At 43.2% G+C, this 17,111-nt stretch overlaps 1 protein-coding gene across 1 annotated transcript in view; it reads left to right on the top strand.

Moving 5' to 3' along the window:
• Positions 1 to 17,111, top strand: part of MARCHF6 (membrane associated ring-CH-type finger 6) — a 117,505-nt gene that overhangs the window by 11,211 nt on the left and 89,183 nt on the right. Inside the window, exons 2-3 of the mRNA XM_084619554.1 lie at positions 3,704 to 3,800; positions 4,775 to 4,848. Of these exons, the coding sequence (XP_084475680.1) occupies positions 3,704 to 3,800; positions 4,775 to 4,848 (171 nt within the window). The remainder of the gene's footprint in view (positions 1 to 3,703; positions 3,801 to 4,774; positions 4,849 to 17,111) is intronic.

Here is a 17,111-nt window from a genome sequence, read left to right as displayed (position 1 = left end):
CTCCTGGCATGTGGGGCAAAGGCTGCCATCTGCCCAACTCCCCAGTGTGGGATGTGAGCGCCCCCGAGCAGCAGAGGCTGAACAGCCCCACAGTGCAGGAGGGGGAGAGACATGGGGGCTCACCCCAGCACGCCCAAGACAGCCTCCAGCCATGGCACCAGCCAGCCCTGCCCGGCTCCTGGGGCAGAGGAGGCTGCTGCTGCCAGGGGCCTGGCTCCCCAGCTGTATGCAGCGCCCAGTCACATGGTGCCTGATCTCCCTGCCCAGCACAGCCGGTTGTGCTTCCTGGGCGAGGCAGGAAGCAGCATGGAGCTCGGCCGCGGCTGCTGAGCGAGGTGGCATTAGATCGGCCTCTGCGTGCGGGGCCCTGGAGCGGCTGTCCATATGGCTGTGCAGTGCAAGTATCAGCCGCAGCCCGGCCCCTGCCCCGAGACAGGATGTGGGGCCCCGCAGCCCTTCCATAGCCCCACGCCCCCAAACAGTGCTGCTCCATGCACCCCACTCTAGCACCGAGCCCCTTCTCCAACAGCCCCCTTCTATAACACTGAGCCCTACACCATGCACCCTCCCTAGCGCCATGAGTTGGGGCCCCCTTGGCCTGGGGGGCTGTCCCAGCCGAGCCCCAGCCTGGATGGGACTTTCTTGGGCGGCGACTGCCTACCCAACCCCACCGCCCGCACCCCGCCCCCCCCCCCCACGTTCCCTGACCGCCCCCTCGGAATCTCCAACCGCTCCCTGCCCCTTATCCAATCTCTTCTCCCAGCCCCGGCCCGGCCCCCTGACCATGGCCCCTTATCCAATCCCTTCGCCCGGCCCGGCCCCCTGACCATGGCCCCTTATCCAATCCCTTCGCCCGGCCCCCTGACCATGCTGCTCAAAGCGGCAGGAGCTGCAGAGTTGCCCAGGAGTGGTCCAGAGCACTGGTGCCAGCGGTGTGGCATGCTGAGGCTCTGCGAGAGGAGGGAAGGCAGGAGAGGGGACGGGGGAGCCGTAACAACCGATTCTAAAACTGCTTCTAAATTTAACAACCTGTTCGCGTGAACCACTGAGTGGAGCTCCCAGCTCAGCCCAGCCTGCGGAGGGATGACCCCCAATATCCCGACAGCCAGGAGTCACCTCTGGCCTGGCAACTTTGCCACATGCTCCAGGCAAGCGCTGCGCAGCAGCAAGGAGGAGCAGGAGCTGGAGTCGTCATTGCAGGAGGAGCAGGAGCTGGAGTCGTCATTGCAGGAGGAGCAGGAATGGGGACCATGCTTGGCCAGGCAGTAATGATGTTCCCTGCAGTGCTATTACTCTGCCACCAGTAAGGGTGCGATATATCTGGAGGACACCCGGAACCCAAGTCAAGCCAAGGCCACATGTACATAGGAAAGCAATAGGACTCAGACCCTTGGCCCTAGCTTGACTCGGGTCCTGAGACCCTGCAGGGTCCTGAGCCCTAGGTTAGTACAATTGCAGTGTGGACGCAAGGGGGGTTTGCCTTGAGCTTAGGCTCAGACCTGGGCTTATACTGCTGTGTAGACATACCCTTGATGGCCCCCTATGCTTGTTCAACAGGAATGGGAGAAAAGGGAATCCTCTAGAACGGGTGGGCAAACTATGGCTTGCGGGCCGGATCCAGCCTGCCAGCTGTTTTAAGCTGGCCCTCGAGCTCCCACTAGGAAATGAAGTCTGGGGTTTGCCTCGCTCCAGTCAGGGCGCAGGGTTGGGGGCCATTCCACACGGCTCCCGGAAGCAGCGGCATGGCCCCCCTCCAGCTCCTCCGTGCTCCAGTGGCCTCCTCCGTCACTCCAATGGGAGCTGCAGGGGTGGTGCCTGCGGATGGGGCAGCATGCAGCAGAGCCGCCTGGCCATGCCTCCACATAGCAGCTGGAGAAGGGACATGCTGCTGCTGGAAGCACTTGAAGTAAGTGTCACCCAGAGCCTGCACCCCTGAGCCTCCCCCAACCAGAGCCCTCACCCCCTTCTGCACCCCAACCACAATTTTGTGAGCATTCATGGCCCGCGATACAATTTCTATTCCCCGATGTGGCCCTCAGGCCAAAAAGTTTGCCCACCCCTGCTCTAGAACATCTTATCAGTGCCCACAGGGAGGAGGAGCAATTGTTCTACACCATCTTTTGAGAAAACTCAATAAGAAAGTTATACTTACTTACCTAAGAGCAACACAATCCCCTCCCATTGCTGTCCACAGATGAGTCAGCCATACTTCATATGTGTAGTGATGATAATCCTGGGTAATAGTGATAGGTTAATAAAAAGGTCTCATCACTATGTCTTATGAGGTAATGAAACTAACAGGCAAATTCAGTGCTGACCACGTCAATCTGTAAAATTACTGATGCTGCATTCAGGATGTTTCTGGGCTTACTGAATTTTAGCTTTGAGGTCCATGTAAATGGTCCAGAGACCTGAATCAAATGTACCAAGTTATTCTTCCTCCTATCATCTCCTGAATTACTTACATTCTTATGGCCAATCACTGAAAACTAAACTTGGGGTGGACTGTCTTAGCCTCATATACAGAGGCTAGTGTTCAGTACATAATTTGAGGTCTGTGTATGAAAACAGCTATGTATTATTATTGCTTCTGACTTTTAGAGAAAGTAAAACATTAACCGTTTGAGTTCCAGCTGAGCACAAAAAGATACGAACATAAGCAGATGTGGCACTTTCTTGACTCTTTGACACAAATGTTTAACACAGGGCACGGAGCTGGTATTTTCATACAGATGATTTTTGGCTAGGATAATGACTCTTAAATAAAATATTTTATTTACTTAAGTGTTCCATCTGTATTGGTTGTGTTTAGCTAATTGTCAAGAGCATCTAGAGTTGGGGTAGGCTTTGTGTCTGCTCTTATAAATAGAAATAACATGTTTTTCAGTTCAGAAAATCTCCCACAGCTATGTTAACTCAGGAGAAATCAGGTGATAGGATTATGGAACAAGAGGCAGAATTTATTCTGCTCTTCTGTAGCTCCTGAAACCTATATTGCTTCTAATTAGGTAGAACTTGTGTCCACTTGATCAAGTATACCTTTCAGCTTTTGTCACTTTAAAGCAGTGGGGGTTTTTTTAATTTGTTTTTTAGTTCCACTAAAATGCTGAGAACAATAATTTAGTAGGGTCAGGGCTAGTATCCCAAATGACACATCCTTGGTTAGACCCCAGACCTTCCTGTCTTCTGTTTACTTTGCATAAAACTTCTACAACTACTCTCAGCTTCCAGTGCCAAGTTGAGAGACAGCTGTCTGGGAGCATCAGCTTATGTCCTTAGATGACCCCATGCGTTGCTGTTTTAGCAGTACAAATATCTTCACATCCAGTGTGCTCATGCATGCGTCCTCCACAGTTGTGTGTTTGTATATACTTGTTAATTCCAGAACCTTTCAATCTTTTGTTTTTGTGTGGTAGAGATTTTTATCAGTTTTTCACAGTGGCAGGGTGTTCAGGAAGAAGATGCAGAATTCTGTTCTGCTTTTCTGGAGATCATAGGATCTTTATTTTGCCAAGTTCAAAATATGTCTTGTGTATTTTTCAGTTTATTTTCATTTTAAATTGGCATGGTTTTATTTTACTATATGGCATCATCCTTGACCATAATGCTATATTTTCCATTATTTTTTATTCTTAATTTATTTTGATATTAAATATGTGAGAAACTTTAAGCAAAATGATAAGTTTCTTGTTTTGGCCCGCAGACATATGTAGGGTGTGTCGGTCTGAAGGAACACCTGAGAAACCCCTCTATCATCCGTGCGTGTGTACTGGCAGTATTAAATTTATTCATCAAGAATGGTAAGTTTAAATTTTTTAAACAAAACACAAACGTTTTCTAAAAGGGATACGTGTTAGGTCTTCAGAATAACTAGTATGTAAGCAGAAAAGTTAGTTTGTGGAAAAATTATATTTAAATGTAAACTTTTGGATGGTTCTTACAGGTTAGCTCACATTGCCTGCTTTCTGTCTCTGTAGAGTAAAGAGCATGTGAAAACCAAAGTATGTGCACCTACATGTTGTAACAATCATTCCTGCTTACGAATACAGTAGTATTTTACTGGTAGTCTTTTATAAACTGTGCGCATCAGGAAGACGGCTAACTAAACTTACTAAATTATTAGTATATCTTTCTGCACCTTTATGGATATGAATTAGAGTGTAAAGGTCTAACACCCAAGGGTAAATATTATATTTAAACTTTTAAAAATCTTATAATAATGCAATGTTATGATTGCACAGTTAATCATGAAAATGCCAAAGTTAAAGCTGCCCCCCAGTGCGATTGTATTATGATAGTGGTTAATTACACAATCGCTTACTATTTCAATCTTAGATATGCAAGTGTACTTTGTACAAACAATCCTCAGAGGGAGAAAAAATAATTACAGGTCCACATTAATAGAGGTGCATGTGCCTTGTGTGTGTTAGCCTTTTGGATAGTAGTGTCTATAAGATTTGAGCTAATGCACAGCCGAGGAGGGCACATCATCAGTAGCACAAACACATCTGCTTGAAGAGTCACAATTACCAGTGGTAGCCCACCCTCTTTTTCCATTCTTGCATACCAATTTCATTTTCATAGTGGGCCAATCTATCTGTATTGATTTAACAGGCTTAATATATTTGATAAATTCATAAATACAATTATTAGCTTTTCAACTGCAATTTTTTTAGACTTGAACTTTTCACAAGTATCAGGAAATCAATTGTTTGGATGTCTTAAATTTTTAAGTGCAGACACATTTTAGCCCTGTGTTTGTGTTTCTTTGCAGCTTAGTTCAGTGGCTGAAACACAGCAGAAAAGAATACTGTGAATTATGTAAGCACAGATTTGCTTTCACACCAAGTAAGTATGTAACACCTTTTCTAGCTTTTTCAACACTTTTGTTTCCTTATTTTCTTATTTGTGATATTTAGAGTAGTGATTGGCCTTTTTAATTTTTTTTTTATTTCTAAGTGTATCTGTGTTGATAGTTTTGGACTATGTCTCTTATTCTTGTTTGACCCACAGCTCTTTTGAGTAGATCACAATATAGGCTTTAAAAAAGTTTTTTCTTTGTAGCAAATAATACTGAATTTTTTTTCATCCACCTAGTTTCAAAGAGAGAATATTCAGTATCTTTTTGTTGATGCCCCCAATTCCAGTTCATGGACGGTCAGCTAAGTTTAAATAAATTAATGCATACAGTTCATTTTCAGTTGCAGTGTATTAAGCAGGAGTAAAGTTCTGAGGAATCTGGAAGTTTTAGACTGCTAAAATGAGGTGAACCAAACCTGTAATCTATAACTGACAAACTTTTTTCAATTGCCTTTGAAGTATCTATCTGTAAGAACATTACTTGGTAAGATACTAAGTCAATTCTGCTAACTTCTTCCTAGCAACACAATCGACACTAGCAATGTGAGTTGATTAATGTACCTTAATGTTCTCCATTCATTCTACTGCCGCTTCAGTCAAGATTGAGTAGCTACCACAAATAATTGTTTATCATGTTAGGTTCAGCTAACGAAAATCAAAGTTAAGCAATTTAGTTAATTTTTGAAAACCATAGACTCAAGAGCTGACCTGCTCTGTATGCAGTTTCTGATGGGATGCAGTGTTCTGTTCTACTGGGTGACAAGAAAACTAACATTGGACAAGGTGTCAAATAAGTAAGGCCCCTGACCTGTGTGGCACATTAGGCCCCAATCATTCCGCATTGCCCCCTCATTGCCTGTCGGATCAGTACAATACTCCTTGTGTTTTTTATTTTGATTCAGTTTACAGTAGAACCTCAGAGTTACGAACACCAGAGTTACGAACTGACGTCAATCACACCCCACATTTGGAACCAGAAGTACACAATCAGGCAGCAGCAGAGACCAAAAAAAAAAAGCAAATTACAGTACAATACTGTGTTAACTGTAGACTACTAAAAAAAAATACTTCTGTGTACTAAAGTTTCAAAGCTGTATTAAGTCAATGTTCAGTTGTAAACTTTTGAAAGAACATTTTGTTCAGAGTTACAAACAACCTCCATTCCTGAGGTGTATGTAACTGTGAGGTTCTACTGCACTTTATGCTGCTGCTCCCAGATTCTAAGATTTAAATGTACTGCATGAAGAGACTTTTTTTTTTTAAACTAATGAGTCCCTGCATTCTAGGAACTGGCTGGGATGGGGAGGGAAACTGGCAGTTTCAATAGTTGGAGTTTTTTGTTATCCAGGAGGCAGTTTGGCTCTTGCTGCTGGAGGACAGGTGATGCATCTTTTTTTTCCCCCCTCACCCTCTGGATTCAGTTTCCTCTATCTCCAACCATCTAGGGGTTGGTTATAACTAGGGGTTATTCTCCGTTCCAGGAGCCCTTTATACCAACTAGCTGTCACCTTGTAACACCTACCCCAAAATCTGTCAAAGCAACCATAACAATGTAAAAGCGCATTAAACTGATGCTACTACTAACATGATCAGAAATTAAATAGCTAATGTTGACAGTTTGGGGTTAACACCAAACAGATGAGTGGAGCATTTAGCATCTTTCAGAGTTAGTGTTTCAGACTGGTTGGTAGACTGTGACATATGTTATTGAATTGGTTATACTTGCTTCTTGATTATACTTCTAGCTTGCAAGGGTTCCCTCTTAAACCTTAAAAAATGAGGCCGATAAAAATTATTTTAAAAAAATCAGTTTATTTAAATAGTTTTATTTTTTTTTAAATAAATTTTCTTAAAATTAAATTTGAAATTAGGACAACCTATGCTCAGGCCTTAACTTATTATAATTTATTAACATAATTTAAGTTAAATACAAAATAAAATATTACAGTACATGTTTGCTGTCAAGTTTTAAGGAAAGTCAGACTACAGAGCTGGTGGAAGTCACGAACTAAGCAGTTTATTGCAATGGGACCAGCTTTTAATAGCAGTAGCCTCTTCTGTATGTGCAGAGAGAATATTTTCTTCATTTCATTTTCTTCAGCTAGTTCTGTTCAATAGCTAGTTGAGAAAACAATTAGGAGTTAAAAAAGTAGGGATGCTTGTTTTACAATCTCTGAATAAACACTGAGTGTAAGAAGATGAGATGTACTCATGCTAAAATCTTGTAGAACATGGTGACCAGAAACAATCAGGTAAATTCATTAACTACAGATATTTCCTTTATTTAAGAAATCAGTTAGTTTTAAATGCAAAACATGTTTTGATAAACTTTGACTAACTTTTTTCTTGTGTATTCAGCATTTTTAATATAGTTTTATTTAATAAAAAAAATTAAAATGCTGTTTTTGTGTATTTTAATTGAATTTGAATGTCCATCCAAACAGACCTTGACACAAATCACAACTAAATCATTAATCATCTGGTAAATAAGAAATGCATCATTCATCATTTTCTAGTATAATAAAAATTAGGAATCTGAATAAAGAAGTTAAACTATATAGTTGCACAAATAAATGTGTATATAATCCTCTGGTTACACTAAATTTGGTCCTACTTTTTGCTAAAGGCTATTTTTAGTTGCAACAGAAAATCCACCTTGATTCTGGGGTACAACTGTATGGTATTCTAAGAGCAATCCATAATTTTTCAGCAATCAAAAGGCCAACTAATCGAATTTTACATGGGGCTCTGTTAATAACTGTTCCTTAAAATATATCTGCAAAACAATGGAAGTATGAGCAATACAGCACTTACTTCTAAAGAAGGCAGGGGGCATTTAAACACAGATATGAAAGGTGAAGAGAAAGTTTGAATGCTTGTGCACATATGTATTCCAGTTAGGGTGTGTGCGCATCTAGTGCATTTGAGTCAAAGATGATTGGTCAGCAGTACCCACTGGGGTGATTCCTGTACCCTGAGTGTCCTCGTGCCTCCAGTTGATTGCATAAAGGGTGGGGCCACCCTGACCCTTCTCAAGTTCTTCTCATCATCTACTGCTCTTTGTCATTCAGCACTTATTAGCACTCATATATAATTAGCTTAGTTTACGTAGCAGTTAGTGATAGGCTTTTTTAAAATAGTGTTTCCTTTTCTCTCTGAGTTTTTGAGGTAAGTCTCTTCTCTATTTCCTTGGGTGGTATTCCTGTACTACTACTGCTGCTGCTGAAGTTGTTAGTCAGAAAATCCCCAGGTTTTAAAAAACATCTGTTCTCTCAGGCTGTTATGCCGCTAAATGATGGATGTACAATGGTTCCTGTTTTGTTTAGAAGGCCGCTCTCCAGAAGAACAAAGAACCTGCCCCCTGAACACCTCCTGCACCCCAACCTCCTGCCGCACCCTTCCTGCACCCGGACCCCCTGCCCTGAGCCCCCTGCTGCACCCTGCACCCCTCCTGCATCCCCTGGGGGCAGGGAGGGGGCGAAGTTGGGGTGGGGATTTCGGGGAAGGGGTTGGAATGGGGTCATGGAAGAGGTGGGGCAGGGGAGGGGCCTCATGGAAGAGGTGGAGTGGGAGCGGGGCCGGGGCAGTGGGGGAGTCGGGGGTCAGTCATGCGGCCCTCAGGCCAATGTATTAGTCCTCATGTGGCCCTCATGGTCATTTGAGACCCCTGACCTAGGCAATATGATCCAGCTTGGGAAAGACACAAATTTCCTAAGCTTCTGCCACACTTGACCTCTCATCAGCATTTGCAAACCTCAAAGCAGCAGAGTTAACTACTTACTCAGGAGCAGAATTCATGTTGTACCAGATCTTCCCAACCTGTCTCCTCCCTTTGGGAATTAGTAGTACCACTTCCAAGGTGTCTGGAATGCCATCACCTCAGATTATTGGGTTCTAGACATTGTGGAATTTGGGATTAACCATTCCCTTTCAGTCCCCCATTCACCTTTCCACTCCCTGTTCAGGGACCCTTATGAGATTGTACAATCTCTTCTTGATCTTGGAGTTATAGAGCAGGTCTTTCCACAGCATAGGAGAAGTGTTTCTTATTCTTATAATTTTCTCATCCCTAAAAAGAAAAAATCTAAGGCCTATCCTAGACCTAAGAGACCTGAACACCTTCATCAAAACGATGATGTTCAGGACAGTATTCCTTCTCTCAATTTGAATGACTGGTATGATACTCTTGATCTACAGAGTGCCTGTTTTTGAGTGTCTATCCAGCCCAGCCACAGGATATATCCTAGGTTTTCGGTGTGGGGATCGCCACTATCCATATACAGTACTTCTGTTCAGCCTCTCATCAACCCCCAGAAGTTTTTGTAAAGCTTGTGGCAGTGGCTTACCAAAGGGTATCCAGGTATTCCTGTATCTGGATAATTGACAAATCTGTTGTCACTAAAGGCAAAAAGTCACAGATAGCATCCATCAGTTCCTGGCGCTACTCGGTTGAGTCTGGGAAATAAACATAGACAAATTGATAATGTGTCTAATTTAGAGAATTGAGTTTATTGGGGCCATTCTTGACTCAACATCTGCAATCACATATCTACCTCAGGGAATGTTCCAGTCCATTTTAACCCTGTGCACCAGTCTGTGGTCTCTCCCGAGAACAACAGCGAGATTCTGTCTCAAGCTGCTGGGACACATGATATCCTGCACACATGACTGAGCTTGCCAGAGTTCTTTGCATGCACTAGTTGAATTTACACCGCCAATGGACAGCCCTGTTTGAGAATTGCCTAACTTGGAATATATATGTATACAACCACTTGAATAAACAATTACTTACCTCTACAATAACTGGTACGTCAAGATGTACCATGTACATATATATATTCCATGACTCACCCTCCATCCCTGCTACTCTGAGTATGATATCAACTAGGATTCTGGTATGAAGGAAAGGGGGGGGAAGGGAGGGTGGCCAGCCCTGTCCTTCATGCCCTTCATTGGAGGCACCGAGAGCACATAAAGTGCATGAACTCCCCTGATGGGTACTGCTGACCAAAAGTATCTGGCTCAAGTGCACTGGACAGACACACATGAAGTGGAATATAATTGTGCACCACACATCTCAAAGAACCACAGTTTCTATATATTAACAATTTAGTTCACTTAAAAGCCCAGTAAAAAGGGGGAGCAATCCCAAATCAATTAGAAAACATACATCTAGATCTAAAAATATGTACATAAGCATGTGTTAAGGGGAATGGAAATACTTTTTACCTGTCAAGGCTTAAGTTTCAGTCCTTGGGTCTCTCTCTTCTATAACATCTGGTGACCTCAGTTAACACTGAACTGTGCAGGAAACTGTGTTCTTTACACTCCTTTAGGTGTGAATGAAATTATTATTTGTAAGTGGGACAGGAACAGAACCCTCAGGTCTTGGCAGAATGAGTTGATTTCAGCAGTTGTGTATTAAAGTAATTGGCCACAACTTGAAAATCAGGTCACTTAAATACATGTTTGAAAACAAATTCAGAAGAGTAGTCTACACTACGAAGTCTACACTACTTCTGACCACACTACGAAGTCAGAAGTCTACACTACGAAATTAGGTTGTTTTTATAGAAGTCGATTTTTAGAAATCGATTTTATACAGTTGATTGTGTATGTCCTCAGTAAGCACATTAAGTCAGCGGAGTGCGTCCTCAATACCCTGGCTAGCATCGACTTATGGAGCGGTACACTATGGGTAGCTATCCCACAGTTCCCGCAGTCTCCGCTGCTCATTGGAATTTTGGGGTAAGCTCCCAATGCCTGATGGGGGAAAAAACATTGTCGCGGGTGGTTTTGGGTACATGTCGTCAGTCGCTCCTCCCTCTCTCCATCAAAGCAATGGCGCCTTTTTTCCTGGGTTACCCGTGCAGACACCATACCAAGGCAAGCATGGAGCCCGCTCAGCTCACCGCTGCTTTTGCGAGCATTGTAAACACCTCATGCATTATCTTGGAGTATGTGCAGAACTGGGCTAAGAGACGCCAGCACGATGACGATTGTGATGAGACATGGACACAAACTTTCCTGAAAGCATGGGCTGTGGCAATTGGGACATCATGGCGGCAGTGGGGCTGGTTGATACACTGGAACGCTGATTCTGGGCCCAGCAAACAAGCACAGACTGGTGGAACCACATAGTGTTGCAGGCATGGGATGATTCCCAGTGGCTGCGAAACTTTCACATGCGTAAGGCTACTTTCCTCGAACTTTGTGAGTTGCTTTCCCCCACCCCCCGAAGCACAGGAATAACAAGATGAGAGCTGCCCTGACAGTTGAGAAGCGAGTGGCGATAGCCCTGTGGAAGCTTGCAACGCCTGATGGCTACCGGTCAGTCGGGAATCAGTATGGAGTGGGCAGGTCTACTGTGGGGATTATTGTGATCCAAATAGCCAGTGCAATCACTGACATTCTGTTGTCAAGGGTAATGACTCTGGGAAATGTGCAGGTCATAGTGGATGGCTTTGCTGCAATTGGTTTCCCTAACTGTGGTGGGGCGATAGACGGAACGCATATCCCTATCTTGGCACCTGACCATCTTGGCAGCCAGTACATAAACCTCAAGGGGTACTTCTCATTGGTGCTGCAAGCACTGGTGGAACACAAGGGACGTTTCACCAACATCAACGTGGGATGGCCGGGAAAGGTGCATGCCGCTCTCATCTTTAGGAACTCCGGGCTGTTTGAGCAGCTGCAAGAAGGGACTTACTTCCCAGACCAGAAAATTACCGTTGGGGATGTTGAAATGCTAATAGTTATCCTTGGGGACCCAGCTTACCCCTTACTCCCTTGGCTCATGAAGCCGTACACAGGCAGCCTGGACAGTAGTAAGGAGCAGTTCAACTATAGGCTGAGCAAATGCAGAATGGTAGTAGAATGTGCCTTTGGACATTTGAAAGCTTGCTGGCGCTGTTTGCTGACTAGGTTAGACCTCAGCGCAGCCAACATTTCCATTGTTATTGCTGCTTGCTGTGTGCTTCATAATATCTGTGAGAGTAAGGGAGAGACATTTATGGTGGGTGGAAGGTTGAGGTAAATCGCCTGGTGGCCGATTTTCAGCAGCCAGACACCAGGGCAATTAGAAGAGCACAGATAGGCACGCTGCGCATCAGAAAGGCTTTGAAAACCAGTTTCATGACTGGTCAGGCTATGGTGTGACAGTTGTGTGTGTTTCTCGTTGCTGCAAACCCTCCCCCTTTGTTGATTTTAATTCCCTGTAAGCCAACCACCCTTCCCCCTTCGATCACAGCTGGCAAAGGAAAAAAGTAACTATTGTTTTGAAACCATGCATTCTTTCTTTATTAATTAAAAAAAAAAAAGTGAGATAACTGACAAGGTAGCCTGGGTGGGGTGGAGTGCAGGAGGAGGGAAGGACAAGGGCACACTGCTTATTGTAGCCACACTACAAATCAAAACTGCTTGAATGACAGCCTTCTGTTGCTTGGGCCATCCTCTGGAGTGGAGTGGCTGGGTGCCCAGAGCCTTCCCCCCACCGCGTTTTTGGGCGTCTGAGTGAGGAGGATATGGAACTTGGGGAGGAGGACAGGCAGTTATACAATGGATTCAGCGGGGGTCTGTGCTCTTGTTGGCTTTTCTAGAGCTCCAACAGACGCTTCATCATGTCTGTTTGCTCCTCCATTAGCCTCAGCATCACCTCCTGCCTCTGCTCTTCGTGCTCACTTAATGCTTTCCTGGATTCTGCCACTGAATGCCTCCATGCATTCAGCTGTGCTCTATCAGTGCAGGAGGACTGCATGAGCTTGGAAAACATGTCAGCGTGAGTGCGGGTTTTTGTTTTGGTTTGGTTTTGGTTTTTTTTTTGCCTTCTAATCTGCGATAACCTCAGGGACAGAGATGACAGGGGGAGCATAGAAACATTTGCACCTGCAGGGGGATAAAAAGGGAGAGTAAAATTTAAGATGATACATTTCTGAGAACAAAAGGGAGACTCTTTCACAGTGAATCAAGCAATTCACAGCAGACAGCACACGTGCTTTAGGTACAAGGTCTCATTTTGCCTTTTATGTTGAGCGCCTGCCAGTATGGTGACACATCACACATGGCTGAGCAACAGAATTTGGTTTCCAGGCAGCCATGGTAAGCCTTTTGGTACGCGGGGTTGGCTTCTTACGCCTTCATAACATGTGGGAATGGTTTCAAACTGCAGCACCATCCTTTCCCATAGCAAGCAACGCTGGTTGGGTTTGCCATTTGAAAGGAGGGGCTTTGGTTTTTGGGTGGGTGTGCAGTACACTTCTTCTCCCACTCCACCACATAGCTATTCTCTGGGATGATCCCTTCATCCATCCACCCGCTGTGTGGCTATTCTCCAGGATGATCCCTTTTAGCCAAGCGCAAACAACCCAGCATGAATGGGGTCCTTTTACTGTTCCCTTACAAAAATTCCCCTATTTCAACCAGGTGACCATGAATGATATCACTCTCCTAAGGCTAACACAGAAAGATAAAGACCGAATGTTGCTTTAATGCGACCAAAACACAGGACCATTCGCTGCCATGCTTTGTGCTGCAATGATTCCAGAGTACTTGCTACTGGCTTGGCGTGGTAAAGTGTCCTACTGTGGAGGACGAAATAAGGCAGCCCTCCCCAGAAACCTTCTGCAAAGGCTTTCAGAATACCTCCAGGACAGCTTCATGTGTATGTCCCTGGAGGATTCCAGCTCCATCCCCAGACACGTTAATAGAATTTTCCAGTAGCTTTACTGGCTGCGAATGCATTCCAATTCTTCAGGGCAAATCAAACATTGAGCACTATTGCTTTTAAACCCTGTACTGTAGTTACAGATGTGCACTCACCAGAGGTGCCTTCTCCGCCTTCGGGGTCGGGGATCCCGCCTTGGGAGGGTATTGGTTCCAGGGTGATGAAAAGGTCCTGACTGACGGGGAGAACAGATTCACCGCTTGCCTGCTGTGCATGCTTCTCTTCCTCATCCACAAAATCCTCCTCCCTGTTGCATGAGACTCCCCCCTTGCAGATGTCCATGGAGGGGGGGGGTAGTGGTATGGTCCCCCCCAGAATGCCATGCAGCTGATCATAGAAGTGGCATGTATGGGGCTCTGACACAGAGCAACCATTTGCCTCCTTTGTCTTTTGGAAGGCTTGCCCGAGCTCCTTAACTTTCACATGGCACTGCTGTGTGTCCCTGTTGTAGCCTCCACCATGCCCTGTGCGATTTTGGCATATATATTATCATTTCTTCTTTTTGATTGGAGTTCAGCCTGCACAGATTCTTCTCCCCATACAGCAATCGGATCCAGTGTCTCCTTTTCGGTCCATGCTGGAGCTCGTTTGTGATTCTGGGGGGACTGCATGGTCACCTGTGCTGCTGAGCTCGCCATGCTGACCAAACAGGAAATGAAATTCAAAATTTCCTGGGGCTTTTCTTGTGTATCTGGCTAGTGTATCGGAGTTGAAAGGACTGTCCAGAGCGGTGACATTGGAGCACTCTGGGATAGCTCCCGGTGGCCAATACCGTCTAATTGCATCTGCACTACCCCAAATTTGACCCAGCAAGGTCGACTTTAGCACTACTCCCCTCACCAGAGAGGAGTACAGAAGTTGATTTTAAGAGCCCTTTAGTTTGACGGAACGGGGTTGGTTGTGTAGATGCATTTATTTTAAAATTGACCTAATGCGGCTAAATTTGACCTAACCCCATAGTGTAGACCAGGGCTTAGTGTAATTCTAGACATCCATTTTTTAAAAATTGCTCTTAGTTGTGGTTATTCAGTCTACGTGTTGACTGAACAATAATTGTAAACATCATTTGAAATTTTTTTCATTATTTCTGTAAAAAGCCTTTCAGTTCGCTTTTAGCTAACTGTTCTTTCTTCTCTTTGGGTTTCCGAAGACCAACTGTTCCACACTCCCCCACTTGCCTCCATGTAATACCCTAGCATGCACTCTAACATCACACCAAAGAGTCATGAGTACTGGAGCTTGCCTACTGAAAGAGAGAACTTTATTTCCCACTATTGTATAATTTTTAAAATCTTTCACTATTTCTACCTGACATCCTGTGGGATGTGAACTAAGAGCATTAAAAACTAGGGCTATCAAGTGTTAATTTAAAAATTAATCATGATTAATCGTGCGTTTAAAACAACTAATTGTGATTAATCGCTTTGTTAAACAGTAATAGAATACCATTTATTTAAATATTTGTGGATATTTTCTACATTTTCAAATATATTTCAATTAAAACAGAATACAAAGTATACGGTGCTCACTTTATATTTATTTTTTATTGCTAATATTTGCACTGTAAAAACAAAATAGTATTTCAATTCACCTAATGCAAGTACTGTAGTGCAAACTCTTAATCATTAAAATTGAGCTTACATTTGTAGAATTATGTACAAGAATAACTGCAGTCAAAAATCAAACAATGTAAAACTTTATATCCTACAAGTCTACTCAGTCCTACTTCTTGGTCAGTCAATCGGTCAGACAAACAAGTTTGTTTACACTTGCAGGAGATAGTGCTGCTCGCTTCATGTTTACAGTGTCACCTGAAAGTGAGAACAGGCGTTCACATGGCACCGTTGTAGCCAGTGTTGCAAGATATTTATGTACCAGATATGCTAAACATTCATACGCCCCTTCATGCTTCAACCACTGTTCCAGAGGACATGCTTCCATGCTGAGGACTGGTTCTGCTCGATAACGATCCAAAGCAAATATGTGTTCATTTTCATCATCTAAATCAGAAGCTACCAAGAGAAGGTTGATTTTCTTTTTTGGTGGTTCGGGTTCTGTAGTTTCTGTATCAGAGTATTGCTCTTTTACGACTTCTGAAAATATGCTTCACACCTCGTCCCCCTCAGATTTTGGAAGGCACTTCAGATTCTTACACGTTGGGTCGAGTGCTGTAGCTATCTTTAGAAATCTCAGATTGGTACGTTCTTTGCATTTTGTCAAATCTGCAGTGAAAGTATTCTTAAAATGAACCATGTGCTGGGTCATATCCGAGACTGAGTGGACTTGTGGGATCTAAAGTTTTACATTGTTTTGTTTTGAGTGTAGTTATGTAACAAAAAATCTACATTTGTAAGTTGCACTTTCACGATAAAGAGATTGCTTTACAGTAGTTGAATGAGGTGAATTGAAAAATACTACTTATTTTGTTTATAATTTTTACAGTGCAAATATTTGTAATAAAAATAATATAAAGTTAGCAATGTATACTTCATATTCTGTGTTGTAATTGAAATCAATATATTAGAAAATGTAGAAAAACATCCAAGAATATTTAATAAATTTCTATTGGTATTTCTATTATTGTTTGACAGTGTGATTAAAACTGCAATTAATCGTGATTAATTTTTTTAATCACGATTAATTTTTTTTTAGTTAATTGTGTGAGTTAACTGTGATTAATTGACAGCCCTAATGAAAACATAAGTATGAAAAATGCATGATACCAAGGGTGTAGGGTGGTAGAAATAGGTTTGTCTGGTCTTCGGATGGACAGTTTTATATAAAGCAAAAATAACTTGCTCACTTTCCCGTCCAACACATTCTGCAATGCTGATGAATGGTGGGTGTGGCATTGCCAGCTGAATGAATACTGGGCTATTAAATGGAAGGAAGCCAGTAACGGGGTATCACCTCTTCAATCCCCAAAAGACTAACTTGTAAGTTAAATAACATGTTCTGAAATATGCCCTTGCCTTGTGTGAATTAAAAAATCAAGATGTCTTTGTACCTTAACCTGAGTAGTGTTTATATTGTTGTAATCCTTATTCTTTCTCACTCATTCCCTTCCGGCTGTTTGTCAACGTTCATTCGTATGTTCACTGTCTTGGTTTATTGAAGTGACAGTTAAAAATGTGAATGAATTGGCTCATTTAACTAGTTATTCTCAAGCAGTCAGAACAAATTCAATGACCATTGAAACAGAACATTGCACTATATTATTTTAGTCCACCATTGTCATGTTATTTTACAAAAAGAGCCATGATGAGAGAGCGCTGTTTACTTGCTTCGAAAGAAGATTCTGATTGTTTCTGCAGCGGTTGTCATAAGGTGGGGTAAGATCCTGGATCTGCTACTAAACAGCATTTTTTAGCAATTTACTAAGAATCAAGTAATAAACAGTTACATGATTTAGGGCACTTACATACTCTTCAGAACTACTTTTTGCAAATTGGAACACTTACCATTGCGTATATACTCATTTAAAAAAAAAAAAAGCTTCTCAGACATGTATACTTGCAAGTTAGGTCAG

This window comes from Lepidochelys olivacea (assembly GCF_965140295.1).
Source record: "Lepidochelys olivacea isolate rLepOli2 genome assembly, chromosome: 2".
In the NCBI taxonomy this organism is placed as follows: domain Eukaryota; kingdom Metazoa; phylum Chordata; order Testudines; family Cheloniidae; genus Lepidochelys; species Lepidochelys olivacea.
The sequence above is the reverse complement of the archived record's forward strand: the minus strand, read 5'-3'. Positions and strand labels throughout refer to the sequence as shown.